This window comes from Leopardus geoffroyi, chromosome A3 (assembly GCF_018350155.1).
Source record: "Leopardus geoffroyi isolate Oge1 chromosome A3, O.geoffroyi_Oge1_pat1.0, whole genome shotgun sequence".
NCBI classification, from domain to species: domain Eukaryota; kingdom Metazoa; phylum Chordata; class Mammalia; order Carnivora; family Felidae; genus Leopardus; species Leopardus geoffroyi.
Genome location: NC_059336.1, coordinates 126871450 through 126888105, shown reverse-complemented (window position 1 = coordinate 126888105; position 16656 = coordinate 126871450). Strand labels below are relative to the sequence as shown.

The 16656-nt window shown below is 37.8% G+C and overlaps 2 protein-coding genes across 3 annotated transcripts in view; one reads left to right on the top strand and one right to left on the bottom strand.

The window, feature by feature from the left end:
• Nucleotides 1-3730, bottom strand: part of SMC6 (structural maintenance of chromosomes 6) — a 78343-nt gene extending 74613 nt beyond the window's left edge. Inside the window, exon 1 of one of the 2 annotated variants that reach the window (XM_045447661.1) lies at nt 3521-3730. The gene's annotated coding sequence lies outside the window, so the exon portion shown is untranslated. The remainder of the gene's footprint in view (nt 1-3520) is intronic. The other variant, XM_045447662.1, reaches the window with a different exon arrangement.
• Nucleotides 3731-3952: 222 nt separating this feature from the next.
• GEN1 (GEN1 Holliday junction 5' flap endonuclease) overlaps nt 3953-16656 on the top strand; it is a 32794-nt gene continuing 20090 nt past the window's right edge. Inside the window, exons 1-3 of the mRNA XM_045447663.1 lie at nt 3953-4276; nt 12000-12202; nt 12886-13072. Coding sequence (XP_045303619.1) covers nt 12042-12202; nt 12886-13072 — 348 coding nt within the window. The 5' untranslated portion in view covers nt 3953-4276; nt 12000-12041. The remainder of the gene's footprint in view (nt 4277-11999; nt 12203-12885; nt 13073-16656) is intronic.

Genomic DNA, 16656 nt, shown 5'->3' with positions numbered 1-16656 from the left:
GTAATTTAATGATAATGAATTTTTAAAAACACATATGAATGTCCTGAGCATTAGATACAAGTTAATACAATAAAACTGTTTCCAAAAGGCTAAAGAGACATAAAAACAGATGCAAAGAAAAATACTTCTAATATTCTGATATACACACAAATGGAAAACATCTCCTCTGGGACTTTTAATACATCCATAAAAGCTCATTATGTGTTTATTTACAATAAAAAAAAAGTCAGAATTAAGGAACATCTCTCTCCCTCACAGGAAGCAAATCAGAGTAAAATAGTAACAAATATGCAACTATCAATAAAAAATAAGTTCAAGAAGAAAAATCAATAAGCAAGAGTTCATTATAGCAAATAAGTGAACTGGAAATCTAATTGATCAAATACACTTCAACAGGATTTTAAATTCCTAAATTTTAGATTTTATTGTGATCCATATAATAATTCATACTTCTCATTAATATCCAAGTAGGGACTAACAGCAGTGAGTACAGACATAACAGAACTGAAATTATCAATAGGAAATAGAGGTTAAAAATAACGGCAGAGGTGCCAGGGTGGCTCAGTCTGTTAAGCATCAGACTCTTGATTTCCGCTTAGGTCAGTGCTCTCAAGATTTGTGAGATTGAGCCACACACCCAGCTCTGCATTGACAGCACAGTGCCTGCTTGGAATCTCTCTCACCTGCTCTCTCTCTCTGCCCCTGTCCCACTCACTTGCACACACTCTCTCACAAAAATAAAGTTAAAAAACAATTAAAAAAAAAAAAAAAAAGCAAATTGCTGCTATATCTGAATCTGCAGTGGACTGTGTTTACCTCATCCCCAATTCTGCCCCTCTCACCGCCACCAACATCCTCAATTCTGCATTAAACAATCTCATTTTAAATGTAATGAACTCCTTAAACACGCTGCTTGAGATATATCATAAAATCATAAGACATGATAAATATTTAAGTGAAAAAATTCACAAGTCCACCTATCAAATAACTCAGATCAGCAAAAGTGGGAAATACTAAGCACAGCATTTCAGATAATAAAATGTGAACACTCAGATATATGTTTATACTGTGGCCTCAGTATAAAACGAAGATGAAAGAGAGAGGGAGAATAGAGGCGAAAGAGACATCCTCGAAAGGATGAGGGGCACTGAACAAAAGTAGTGGCAATATCAGTAATGAAGGAACAGAAGAAATCAAGAGATTTAAAAGTATGAGTAAAGTGGGGAAGTAGAAGTAACATTTGTTGAATATCTCCTTTAATCCCCAACATTTTTTAAGTACTGTCCTTATTTTACAAAAGGGGATATTGAGGCTCCATAAGACATTTTGCCCAGGTCTGTGTAGCTATAAATTATCAGAGCTCAGATCTAAACCCAAGTTTGTCAAAACCGAAAGTCAAACCTCTTCAATGCCCAGGTTCCTCCAGGCATGAACAACTGAGTTTGTTTATAGGTAGTGAAACTGGATATTAATCTACCCATCTTCTTATCTATTTTTTGTTAATGTATAAAAACTACAAAAAGGATTCTATTGTGATGTGTCCTTCTAATGTTGCTATTTGAGCCAATTAAAAATTGGGCTTTATAAAATTTCATCTCGTGTTTCATTTTTGGAAACCATCTTCACACAAGGCTAAATGCCATTATAAGTAGGCAGAGCAGATCTGGACAGAAAAGAAGTAAATGATACATTTATTTTGTTTGGAAACACTGAGTTTGAAGCCATCCTAGGATACTGAGATGGTGAAGCCAATAGACAGTAAAATATACTCTGCAGTAGGGGTGGAATTGGAAGTGTTGCTAAGAAAGCTACAGAAATTATTTTGAATTTGGTCACTAGGGAAAGTATGTTGAATGAGAAAAGATGTATCTCATGTACTAGTGAATCAAAATGCTAACATTAATATAAGTGACTATACTTGACCCTCAGTTACCTGGACTTACGAGTGTATGTGTATACAGAAGTGTAACAGGTAATTATGCCTTAAATATAATGCATACTACTATGGTAAAATTTTGAGTTACTTGTTTATTGATTCCTGAAAGTAAGTCAAGTATAGCTTTGGTTAATTTTCCTAACTTAGGTCTAAAAATGGTAAGTCAAGATATAGGCAGGTTTTATATAAAATTCTACATCTAGACACTCAGTAAAATAAACCTTTGGTGAATAAAAACAGATTCTCACTTTAACAACTTTAATGTACCATTTGTAGTTACTTTTCTGCCAGGCTCAATACTAAATGCTTTATATTCATTACATATTTAACACACATATTGAAGAATCTGGCCCATTGGGTACTACAGCTATTTTCCTCCAATTACAGAATAAGAAATAAAACTTAAAGAGGTGATACCAATAAACTCTGGGTCACTCAACACTGGTTCTCTCATATAAAAACATGTTTTTTAAAGCAATATTTTAGTGATCTCCAAACTTTCTGTACGCCCACCCACTCAGGAAAAGAAATTTGGAATACACATTTTTACATAAAATTATCACTGTGTATTTCACACAGTACTACAACGAGATAAAGTAAATCTGAGTAGAAGTTCTATTATGTTCCCTCCCACCCACACGCCCGTGGAACTACCTGCAGTCCACTGTACAGGATACTGAATTTTTTTTTTTTTTCTTGCTATTGACTACTTTAAAAGACTATATAGCAGCCATCTAAAAGTTAGGGAGTTTGGGCGCTTCCCCCCCCCCCCCCCCTTAGAATATACATTCCGGAATACCTTGCCTTTAAAACACTCGCTGTTAATGAAATATACACAAAATATACACCAAGTAATAAGCGCTCACATAAATTCTGCCTTCAGGGTTTAAAAACAAAATAGTTGATTCTTCCAAGAATTATCAGTTTTATCTCAAGTCGTATTGGTCCTACAGCCCTTTCTCTATCCTTGACTCTAGTATTCCGCAATTCCCAGTCGCGATTCTTCTCCAGTTTATTTCCACAAGAGGGAAAAGAAATGCCATCATAAAACCTCCAAACGTTACATTTTACTTTTTCTAGATAATACAGCCTGCGTTGTCATGAAGCTGGGATTTAACAACAAATCCAATTAAAGTGCTATTTGCATACATCTCATAAACATACGAAGTTGCTGCCGGTGAGGTATCAGATTCGCTCTAACAGCCGGATGTCCGAGCCCACCCTCCCACCTGACCCCATCCCCTCAAGCAAGTCTTCTAAGCCTGAATGCAGCTTGGGGCCGGGCGCCGGGTCCAACAGCCAAGGCCAGGATTTCTCAGCCCCGCCGGCGGAGCCGCCCGAGGAGGGGCTCAGCTGCAACGGGCAAGTTTCCCGCGGTTCAGGGGACCTGTGTCGCCCGCAGAGACAGCCCGAAAATCCGCGCCGGCCGGCTGGTCCGCTCGGGCCCGCGGGGATACCCTGGACACCGCAGCAGCTCCGCTGACCGAGCCGCCGCTAGGTGGGCTGTGGGGCGCCGGCTAAGGGGGTAACGACAGGGGATGGATCCGGAGCAAGGGAGAGCGACAGCGCGCGCCCTCACCTTACCTCGAACAAGTCGAAGTCTCCCCCAAGGAACACGATCAGCGCGGCTGTCGCCGTGCAGCGGGACGCTAAGGACACCCTGGGTCGTCTCGGCCTCGGCTGGCCACCGTTGGCCCGCCGGGAACCGCGCGCCCGCGGTGGGAGAAGGTAGGAGCCTAGCGGCCCTGGCGACCACCGCGGGACACTACGCGCCTGCGCCCCGCCCCCCCTCCCGCCAGGGCTCTGCCCGCGCGTGCGCGTTTCAGGGTTTTCGCGCCACTAGCGTCTAAGAGGAGGGGCCGGAAGTGCTCCTCGGCGGGCGGGGAAGCTGGTAGGCACGCAGGGCTGGGCTGCTGCGAGACTTGGGGGGCCGGGTGATTTGCCTAAGTGAAAGGGAAGGGAACTCGGAGTACCCCGGCAACAGTTCCAAGCATGCGTAGAGCCGACCGGCTAAAAGCCAGAAAAGCCTAGAGAGAGACTGGTCGCGGAAAGGGGACGGTTACTTCCCGGAAGAGGCGGGGCCACTGAGAGAGGGCGCCGAATTAGAAGTGATTGTGGCGGCTTCTCGGGTTGGGGTGCTGAGTCCCAGACGTTAGTCTTTGCTTAGCGAAAAAGGTGGAGAACTTTTCCTTTTCTTTTTTTTTCCACTTAAGTTTTTAAATTTTTTTTATTTTAGAAGAGAAAGTTTGGAAACTTGGAGGCAGCAGTAGTTAGGATTCAGGCCAAACTAGTAAATGACGGAGGGGCGTCTTCCAAAACCAAGGAGAAAAGGTTGTCCGGGTAAGTCCCGCGGACCGTGGAGAGGCGGCCCCGCCCGCCTTCCTCTGGCTCCTTTGAAAAGCTGGGTTAGGGGCGCTCCTGCGAACCCTGGTCAGAGGCTCGGCTGGGAGTACGGTGGGAGAGCCGCCTGACCACGCTCTGGCCTTGCGTGCCTGGCCGCTGGCGGCTCCGCAGAGGCGGATGGCCCCTGGATGTCCTTCCTTCCCGCACACTGGAGCAAACGCCCACGCCCGGTTCTAGGCCGAAGCGGGCAAAGTCACACTGGAGTGTTCCTTTTTCCTTGTTAACGTTGTGCTCTGAAAATACATGATAGCAGTTACCTGAAGGCATTGTGGTTGTTTACAGCCCCCCCCCCCACCCCGCAATGGCCTATTATTGTAAACCCACCCAATAAATACCGGAACTAATTAAGTTTTAAGTTCCTTGACGTAACTTTCAGGGATGTTCTCAGCCCGTCATTAAACCTACCTCTTTTCTTCTGCCTTTACACAGCTCTTCAAGAGTTGGGTTGATCTAGTTAAATAATCTACTTTATTTACTCCACAGCCTCCAGTTGTAGATAGGAAAAAGTGGCATTTATCGCTACCCCACTTCACCCCCAAATAGATAGATGATAAATTTCTCAACCCCAGTAATGAAATTCCTTCCATCGAAGTCACCTTTTGCCTCTAAAGGTAATCAAATGTATATCATATTCCCAGTGTGGCCCTTGCATGAAAAGTAGGACCTGGTCAGACTACGCTAAAACCCTATAGTCTGGTCCAGTGGCCCTTGTTGGTAAACAATAGGAAACAGTTGGGAGGTTTTTGCTCAGATGTCACTTGATGCCCAGTATTACGTAGGGTACTTTATATACTCCTATAGCTCTCTCATAATACCTCTGCCTGTCCTTGACACATTGTTGTAATTCTCTTTTCATCTCTACTCTCAGTTGCCCTCCTGGGGTCTTTAGATGCAGGGCTTTATCTTTCATTATTGTATCTCTAGCATCTAGAGTTCCTGGTACATAGTGGACATTTAATAAAGATTTATTGATAACTATAAGTTAAGCCAGGTATATTATCCTTCAAAGTTTAAGCTAAATTCATATGAAAATAAAACTGAAGAAAATTAAACTAGCATCAATTAGTGAAATTATGTAGTAAACCCATACAATTCAGTCTTGTACTTAAATAAACTATTTGCCTATCTTTATATGAAAACAGTCTTGAAATGGGAATTGGGAAACTTAAAGTATTTTTTGCTTTATTGCTACGAAGTTTTTTCCCTAATGTTTTTGCTTAAAACTTAAATAAAATTGGAAAACTGTTGGCCTAACAAAATGTGTATTTTTGCATAAATCTAACCACTGACCTCTGTTTATGTTCTTTAAAATTTGATTCATTAGTGAAATTAGCAAGGTTCTGTGCTTTTCTCACCTCATTCAGTTTTATAATTAACCAATAAAAGCTTATTAGCTCTTAAGGAAGTTTTAGGAGCATAAATTGATTTATGGGCACCATATGGTTACATCAAAGGATTTGTTTTGTTTTAACCTGAAGTGGATTCTTGAGCCCTTTCTTTAAATTAGAAATTCATGTTCTTTCTGTCAAGCAATACTAACGAATATCAAGTGATTTTATTTTATTACCAACTTACCCAAAATTGGTCATGAGATTCAAAGGATATTAGAGTTTTATAGTTCATCTGGTTTCCTACCTCTCATTTTGTAGATGGGTTGGTTAAATGTCTTCCAAGGTCATACAGCTTCAGTATCCAAGACCAAAATCCTAGGTTTCCAATCCCAAGTCTAATGCTCTTTCAGTAAATTAAATAAATTGAAGCCACTAATACATTATAAAGTTATTTGCTAGGGTTATTCTGATGTTTTTGATTCATGTAAGTATTCTTGTGTCACTTTAATTCTTAGCAATTTTTAATATGTTAAAGAGACTTTATATGTAATTTATATTGACTGCATGATCAGATTGATGTCAGTAAGATTATCACATTATAAAATATGGGAGTAGACACCAAATCCCACACCACAATTTTTTTTAATTGTACCCTATTAAAAAATAAGGGAAAATTATATGTAGTTTTGGGTGAGTTTGATATATGTGGTATTTAAATTTTACTTAATGCTGAGCTATTTTAGAGTAACCTCATCAGGTTGATCATGACCTCATTCAAAAACCATCTGTTCTATCTTTGAGTGTAGTTGCACTTGAATATCTTAAAAACTGTTGCGTTCTGTCCCTTTTGAAACTTTACATACGTTTACAATCTTCCCATTGCAACTTAGTGTTCAGAGGAAGCATTGGTGCAAAGAAGTGGAAAACAATAGATGATTAGAATAGACATTTTGTATTAACTACATTCTTAAAACATGTTGTGGTGTTGTTTTTCATAAAATACACATTTCACATAATTTTGCCCTTTCAGAACTATTGGGATATTCTTTTTATATATTCTGCTTTTATGAGTGATTTTCAAAAAACATGCATTTTAAACTTAACCAATTTAGATCATAGGTCTAATGAAAATAATCCTAAAAATAGTATTTTAAAATAATGTATTGCATGTAGAACACTTAATGTAATTCTACATTAATATTTTTTGCATTGTATAACTGGCTATAAGATATCAACATAAGTAAATTAACATGTACAAACAGGAAGATGATTTTAAATTTTTTTTTTTCAACGTTTTATTTATTTTTGGGACAGAGAGAGACAGAGCATGAACGGGGGAGGGGCAGAGAGAGAGGGAGACACAGAATCGGAAACAGGCTCCAGGCTCTGAGCCATCAGCCCAGAGCCTGACGCGGGGCTCGAACTCACGGACCGCGAGATCGTGACCTGGCTGAAGTCGGACGCTCAACCGACTGCGCCACCCAGGCGCCCCAGGAAGATGATTTTAAAGCATATGCTTTAGATTTTCAAACAGGATCACTCTGGCTTCTATGAAAACAATCGTTTTCATAGAAATGGAGGGATGTAAAAAGTAGAAGCAGGGAGGCCAGTTGGGTGACTGTTACAGTTGTATACAGGAAAACGCAGGGCGGGGGGGACTATCATTAGAAATAGGGATTTAGGATATATTTTGGAGGTAGAGGACTTGCTGATGGAATGGGTGTTGGGGAACCAAGTAAAGAGGAGAATCAAAGAGGACGGCTAGGTTTTTGGCCTAAGCAACTGGATATTGTGGAGAGATAAGTAAAACAGTTCTGGGGAGAGATGAAATCAAGAGTTGGATGCCTGTTATGCATCCATGTGAAGGTAAAGTAGGCAATTAGATGTTCTAGTTAAGAGCTCAGTGGAGATGTCCGATGAAGTGGGAAAAATATTATTAGGGAGAGTTCATTATATATTATTAGAAGAGTTCATTATAGACTCTAAAAAGGACACTCAGCAGTAATGTCCTTTCTGGTGTAGTCTGCCTCTAACTGATTCTAAAAATATTCTTCCTATAATTCCTTTTTCTCACTTTCCATATCCCATGCCCACTCCCAATCCTTTTAACATGTTGCTTGGCATAGTTCTAATTCATTATTATTATTATTAATTATTATTATTATTATTATTATATTAGTTAAAAGTAGTCAAGGCTGTGTAGAGCCTTGCAGTAATTCAAGAAGGTCTAATAGAAGTTCATTAATGTAAAGTTACCCAGAGAAAAAAGATTCGTTGGGTCATGTCTAGCTCCTATAAAAATGTCCCCTTGATTCCTGTCATTCAGAGAAAATGGTCAAAAAGGCATATTTCACAACAGCAGCAATTCTTCCATGCTTATGAAAGAAACTGAGAGCATTACTACTTTATAGGAGTGTGCTCGGGGAGCACAAGAGAGATTCACCTTTTTCAAATACATTTCAATAGATACACAGGGACTGTAGGTTAAGGGATCAAAGTGGTTTTAAAAGCTTTGAGATGGATTTTAAAATACGGTGACCAAAAAGATTGGCAACGAAAGAGACATTTTTCTGGAACATACCACATAACTCAGGAAAATTGGAGAAGAGAACACTTTAGCTCAGAGATAGTCAGATTTTGCTTTTCTGGAACCAACAGATAATTCTGCTACTCTTTTTCTTTTTGCCTACATTGTTCTTAACAGTTGTGTTTAAATAGCTGTAGTTATATTTTGTCGTCTTCACTCCCATTTTAATAAAGGAATAACTAAAACATGTTCTAGGTAGACGTTACAGGTATCTGTTCAACTACCAGTGCTGGTTGTTTTGTGACATAACTGTGATGGTCATCCTTTAAACCAGGTTTATTCTGACAAAAGAAAATAAAATAGCATGAACAATTAAGTTTTAAGCATAATAATTATACTAAAAATACTATTTATGGGCTTAGTTAAAAGCCCTCACTATGTTGCTTCAGGGATCCAATCTGTGGAATTTTAATGTTTTAGTAGAATTAATTCCAAGCTTACTTTTTTCTAGGCATGGCTGCCCTAGTGAATAATATTCCATTAAAGTCTTTGCAAAATGTTCCTAATGTGCTTGAAATATTTAGAGGACAACAGTGTGTAATCAAGAGGCTGCCTCATCAATGTCTCTTTTCTTTCTACAGCCTTCGGAAGGAATACAATATGCATGGCAGTCCTTTACATAAATGTATGCCTATGTGTGCCACCGTAAACAACACTGCACAAGATGGCAATCTTTGTTCATTATATATATACTAGTAATAATATGTAGTGAATAATATTATGTAATATTAGTAAAATCATGTAATGAAGCTTTAGAGGTAAGACAAAAAGGAAGGAACTTGCAAACTGGAAAGGCCAGAGGAAAGGATGCACCTTGCCTAAGTTTTCATGACTGGCTCCTAGATGGTATGACAGAAACTGGAAAATGTGAGTCTTTCATCCCTAAAAAAGCCATACTGAAGTCAGATTTGATATCAGGTATTATATATTTGCAGCACTTTGCTTTTTGACTTGACCCATGAACTCTAGCGATATTTGGTCTCGTAATTTTTAGGCAAGATGCAAACCATCTAAAGATTTCTTGTTTTATTTCCCCAACCTTTTACAGATAGGACCACATTAAAAAAAAAAAATTATGTTTATTTTTTGAGAGAGAGAGAGCAAGCTGGGGAGGGTCAGAGAGAGAGGGGGAGAAAACTCCCAAGCAGGCTGCACACTGTCAACACAGAGTCTGACATGGAGCTCAAACTCACAAACTATGGGATCATGACCTGAGCCAAAACCAAGAGTCAGATGCTTAACTGACTGAGCCACCCAGGTGCTCCAGATAGGACTACATTTTTTAAAACTTTTTTTAATTTGAGAAGTAATACATACATATGATTATTTAAAAAATTAGCACAAAGGAGAGTATACTTTGAAGAGTAATTCTTGTCCCCATTCCTGAACTATAGTCATCCCTGAAATATAATCTATGTTGTACCTGTTTTCACTTTAAAACTTGGAGACTGTACATGTAGATCTATCCCATTTTTTTGCTGCATCATCTGTTCTATTTCAACCTACCATAATTTATTAAAGATACTCCTCTATTGATGGACATTTGGTTCTGCTCATCGTTTCACTGTTATAAACAGTGCTACAGTCGATATCTTTTTATATAAATCTGCACACAGCTAAGAGATATCCTAAATTCCTGGGAGAGCTTTTGCTAATCAGAAGACGACCTGCATTTAAAATTTTGAAGGCTAGAACTAGGGGCACATTTAAATGAAATATGATCAGTTATAATGTTGCGCCCGAGAGAAAAATCTCATAATTTCCTTCAGTTAGCAATTCATTCCAGTGTACAACTTGAATCACGAAAGAAAAGCAACTGTCAACAAGAACTTCCCTCTCAAACTTGCTACTTCTGAATTTTATGCATTCTGATGTTTAAGACTTAGAAGTCTTGTTTCCTTTCATAATAATGAATTAGAAAATATATATGTCCCCACTCTTTCCAGAATTAGCTACAAATTTTCACATTAACAAAGAGATAAAACTATCTCTGAATTGATGCCACAATGCCACATTCAACCAGTGAGACTTCTTATGTGAAGTAGACGATATTAACACTGAGGTACCATTCACTACCTAATGTTTTATCCTTTGCATTTAAATCTATATATTCTTTGTAAGGTGACATATCAGCAAATATTGGTGCAGTTCTTCATAAAAAATAAATGCACAAAATAATACCTGTGGCACTGGCCACATTATAAAGTTAAGATTCAGAGAAGTGCAGAGAAAGTAACAATACTTCCAGCCTTTATTTATTTATTTTTGCAGCCATGTACAATTTGAGAAAATTTGCTTTTTTTTTTTTAATTTAGAACGGCTTTGCATTGGTTTTGCATTTTGCATGGTGATAGCCTTTTGTAATATTTTTTATATCCTACTTTGTGTTTCTGGAATGAATTAAGGTCATTTTCAGAGGATGGTAATCTGGATTATGTTTGTAGAGTCAGACTGAATTTTCATTGCAAATACTACATAATACTCTTATCAAATAATAGCGAAGTAAGAGAAAAAGAGATACAGGTGTTTAGTAAAGAAAAACAACTGTAGAAAATACCAAAGCTAGAATACCAGAGTTCAAACCACTTTTGTCTTTAAAATGTCTTGTACACAGAAGAGTTTAACATTAGTTTACTTTGAATAGTGGCACTATAGGTGATTTAAAATTCTTTGTTCTTTTAAAAGACTTTATTTTATTTTTCTACAATGAGTATGTGTGGCGTTGCAATTTGAAAAGCCAAAGCTCTTTTTAAAAAGATATCGCATATCCTTCCAACTCTCCATTTTCTGTCCACCCCCCCCCCCCCCCACAATCTTCCATTGACTTTTCCTGCAATGACCCCTTGGGATTTTTTTTTTTCTTTAGTTTACTTTAACATGCCTGCTTTCTTGCTTTTGTTTTCTTATTTTTCCTGATTATGGTAGGGGACTAGTCCTATTCTTGCTTTGGATATGTAAATCAAGGAGTGAATTCTCAAGTAGACAAATATGATTTACAGCATCCCCAGTGCCCATGGCTGCTTGTGTTATCCCTTGTTAACAGCCGGAACAAAGCCAATTTTACCATTTTGGGGTTTTTCCCTTTTATTTTCTAAGTTTCATTTAATATTAATGTAACCATGTGAAAAATATTCTCCACCACTGCTAAGGAGAACATAGAGAAGAAGAAAGAATGAGGAGGGACAAGACCATTTACATTTGGGTTACATTAAATTTTAAAATAACTTTATTTTTCAGTACTACAGAGAAACCCATATTTGTTGATGAGTGGATTTTTAAGGACAGATTTAGCATGGTACAATTTGCAAATAGCTTTTACTCCGTTAGTTACATCAGTATTTTTGTAGCTAGTAGGTCAGTTACCACCATGTTAATGTTTCAGATGTTCTTGATTCATTTGGAAAAGCTGACTTGGGGTTGGGGTGGGGGGCAGTTACAGAAGGAGAGAGCCAAACCATAAGAGACTCTTAAAAACTGAGAATAAACTGAGGGTTGATGCGGGGTGGGAAGGAGGTGAAGTAGGTGATGGGCATTGAGGAGGGCACCTGTTGGGATGAGCACTGGGTGTTGTATGGAAACCAATTTGACAATACATTTCATAATAAAAGAAAAAACAAAGGAAAGGCTGACGTCTGAAATAAATAAATGAATGAATGAATGAATGAATGAATTCTCTATGAATCATCCTAAACTAACATATATTATTTGAATTTCTATTCTGAGCTTCTGTGTCTTTTAACAGTCTTTTGAAGTGTGTTTCAGATAACAGCAGATAATCACCAGAATGGGAGTGAATGACTTGTGGCAAATTTTGGAGCCTGTTAAACAACACATCCACTTGCATAATCTTGGTGGGAAAACCATTGCAGTTGATCTGAGTCTCTGGGTATGTGAAGCACAGACAGTCAAAAAAATGATTGGAACAGTCCTGAAGCCCCACCTCAGGTAGAGTAAAAGTTCTTAGGATATAAATGTATGATTGTATCAGCAGATGACATCTTGGTTTTGTTTCCACTTTGTTTATTGTTGTTGCTTTACGTTTTGAGATTTTAAAATATATAAACATGTCTGCCTCTGCCATCTCTAAATTGATGACTCACAAATTTGTACTTCTTACTCTTTGACCTGCAGATTCAAAGACCTAGCTGCCTGCTTAACATAGCCACTAGGATGCTTTGGCGACTAGAAGCCAGAAAATTGGGAGCCATTCTCTCTGTTTGACCCCTCCTCACATCCAATCTATCAGAAAGTCTTGCCAGCTCTACTTCCAGAATATACCATGTGTTCATAAACTTTGGTCAATGTCCAGAGGCACCACCTCACTGCCACCATCCTCTCATCTGTTCTGAAATGACCTCCTCATGAGTTTTCCTCCCTCAGTTCCTGGCCTCCTCCTTCTCCAAACTGTTTTCCATGTAGCATTTAGAACAATCATAAATCTCTCTTGCTTAAAAACATTTAGTGTTTTCTCAGTTCACTTAAAGCAAAATATTAATAAATAAAATGTTATTGCATGTATGTAACCTTTTTGATACTAGTCTGATGTTCTTGCCATTATGTCATACTGCTGTGTAGACTTTCACTATCAATGTATGAACATTAATATATTATTAATTTTTATATTTAAGGAACTTATTTTTTCGTATCTCATATTTAACGCTAATGGATGTAAAACTGGTGTTCGTTATGGAAGGGGAACCCCCAAAGCTGAAAGCTGATGTCATAAGCAGGAGGAATCAGACTCGGTATGGGCCTTCTGGAAAAACATGGTCTCAGAAAACAGGGAGATCACATTTTAAATCAGTCTTAAAAGAGGTGAGCATTTAGATATGATTCAATAATTGTGATATGAAGTGGTGAGTACATTTTACTCTGATAAAGGTTGTTATATAATTATCTTTAATACTCACTAAACTTACTGTAAATAGAAGGCCAGTGTGTATAGAGACAAGTTGATATTCTGTAGTGAAACTGACCAAGTTCAAGCCCTGGCTCTGGCATATAGAAATTCTGAGATGTTGAGCAAGATTTTTAAATTATATCTGCCTCATTTCCTATCCTGTGCAATGAGGAAAGTAGCACTTTGCAGGGATAGGGTGAAAATTAGAAAAATTAAAAATATCTGATATTTAAAGCAACTACTGCATAGTAGGGAGTTAATACATGTTACCTGTTGTGACATCTTCAGCACTTAAAGAATTCCCAGAATAGAGATCTAATTAATTCATACTTCACTCATTCAGAATTAATGATAGTTCATATATAGAATATATATTTAGGACTTTCTAATTTTTAAAAGTACTTATTGTTATATTTTAATATACTTATATATTACAAAATATGTATTTTTATAGAAGTTAAGAAATGGAGAAATCATCTATAATGAAATATATAATGAAAAAAATAAAAAGCAACTATTATTTTGCCTCTCTTCAAATGTATATATTTTTTTAAACTTGCCTTTAATAGTGCACAAGTGATTTTTATCTTGGACTTTTTTTTTTATGTTTATTTTCGAGAGAGACAGAACATTAGTGGGGGAGGGGCAGAGAGAGAGAGAGGGAGACACAGAATCCGAAGCAGGCTCCAGGCTCTGAACCATCAGCACAGAGCCCGACACAGGGCTCAATCCCACCAACTATGAGGTCATGACCTGAGCCAAAGTCGGCTGCTTAACCGACTGAGCCACCCAGGTGCCTCTATCTTGGACTTTTAACTTATCATACCCTTATATGCCTGTTGCCACATTCTTTCCAAATCCATCACTTGTAATGGTTGTGCAACATGTATGAAATATTATAAAAAGCTCTGAGATCATCCCTCGTCATTTCATATATGGTTTGCTTTTCAGTTCTCTATTACATGTGAACTTATGAAGATTTTTTTGTGTACATAGCTTTTTCTTGTGATTTGGGATTTTAACATAATTACCCAAAGTGGGATGGATGGATGGATGGATGGATAGACAGACAGACAGACAGACAGACAGACAGACAGACAGACCAAAGTTTAGGAATGATTTTATAGCTCTCGCCAGTCACTTTCCATCAGCACAGATATGAGATAAGCAGTTTCAGATAGGAGGTTTATCTTTGTATTATTTAGTATATAAAAACAAAGATATTTCTTTGTTTATATAATATGTATGAGTACATGTAATATATATTTAATATATATTGGTCTTTTTTTTTTTTAAGATTTTTTTTTTTTTTTATTTTAAATGTTCATTTATTTTTGAGAGAGTGCAAGATGGGGAGGGGCAGAGAGAGGGAGACAGAGAATCCCAAGTGGGATTGGGACAGCAGTGAGCTGTGAGCCCGAGCCCAAGCCCAAGCCCAACATAGGGCTCAAAATCATGAACCATGAGTTCATGACCTGAGCCAAAGTTGGTTGCTCAACCGACTGAGCCATCTAGATGCCCTGGATTTATTTTTAAGTAATCTATATACCCAATGCAGGGCTCAAACTCACAACCCCAAGATAAAGAAATTTTTTTCTTTTGTTTTCTTTATGTTAAGGATATAAACTTTTTATTATATTTGCTTTTAATTCATATCCCTGTTTCCTTTTTAATTATGGCTTAAAAGTTCATTTCTTTTAAACAATATTGTATAAATTAATCATTTTTTCTTGAAATTTTATTTTCTATTAACATAAGATTTTAAAAAATAGTTTTTTTTCCACCTTAATGACTATCAGTAGTTGAAGAAAATATCTGTACTGGATTCTAATTATTTCTTGCATAGTCTGTTCCTAGAAATATCCATGGTCTGTATACTCAGGGCATTAATACCCAGTATAAAACAAAAAGATGTCCATCTCTTCTTGAGAAAATTGTTCCATTTCTGTTTCTTTATTGCAGTAATTGTGATGTCCTTAAGCATTTTGTGTGAGTGTTCAGTATTGCCTGAATGAATAAAACTTTCATTTTTATATTTCTGTACCCTCAGTTTCTAGGCCCTACTTCCTGCTAACCCACTGCAGTCTCTTAGGTATAAGCATGAAAACACAAATTAGTCTTCCTCCAATACCACCCCACGTGACAGACACTTAGGGTAGCAAAATTTACAACCAGCCTTCCAAATTCTGTGCTGGTTTTTGAAGAATTGGAATGACAATGCAGGAATCTAAAATAACTTCCAAATTATTTTGTTTATTATGAAAAGATAATTCTTATTTAAAGGAAGGCAGAAGCAACCCCTGTAATAAAACTATCTCCCTAAAGTCACCTAGCCAGAGTCCTGGAAAGTACTCTCTTTTTCTAACACAGTACTTTGTCTTTTTGAACCTTGTCCACCTTGGGCAACATCTAGCAGAGGTTTGTATTGTGTAATGTAGCATGCAAGCAATCAGTTAAAGCAATAGATGATATTTACTTTATCAGTCTCCAAAAACTACCGGTAAAAAGGCATTTTTCCTCACCATACCCAATATTTCTCAATGTGGAATGTGAAAATGACAAGAAACAATGCAGTAGGCTATAAGGCTAAATTACAAGCTGTTCATCCAGATTCAACTCATAATGCAAGGAAAACTCACAGATTGTTCATGAGTCAGCAAATTGATAGAAAGAAATCGCTTGCACAGACAATTGACTTCTAGGAGCAAATCAACAACTGGCTCCTACTTGGTTTCCCACAACATGAGAGTTTCATTGTACAGACATGATAGAGGAAGAAAAAAGAACCTTAAGGTCTCAAGTAAAATTGGATAATAGTATCTTCTTTGGAAGAGCTCATGGGAAGAGCTCCCATCATGGGAGAAGAATTTTTGTTATTTTGCAGATACTAAATCTTACTGTGATTAACTATTAATCATTTAGAAGATATTTCTCTTTAATCTTGAGATAACATTGACCAAAATGCAAATTGAATATTTTTAAATTAATTTTTAATTGAATGTGGAGTGCTTTTTTAAAGTTTATTTATTTCGAGAGAGAGAGACAGCACAAATGGGGGAGAGGCAGGGAGAGAGGGAAAGAGAGAATCCCAAGCAGGCTCTGCACTGTCAGCACAGAGCCCAATGTGGGGCTCAAACTCACGAACTGTGAGTACCATGAGATCAAGACCTGAGCCAAAATCATGAGTCGGACACTTAACTGACTGAGCCACCCAGGCATCCTGAATATGGATTACTTTTTAATTTTTTTTTTTCAACGTTTATTTATTTTTGGGACAGAGAGAGACAGAGCATGAACGGGGGAGGGGCAGAGAGAGAGGGAGACACAGAATCGGAAACAGGCTCCAGGCTCCGAGCCATCAGCCCAGAGCCTGACGTGGGGCTCGAACTCACGGACCGTGAGATCGTGACCTGGCTGAAGTCGGACGCTCAACCGACTGTGCCACCCAGGCGCCCCTGGATTACTTTTTAATGGACATTAACATTTTTTAAGTTTTCAT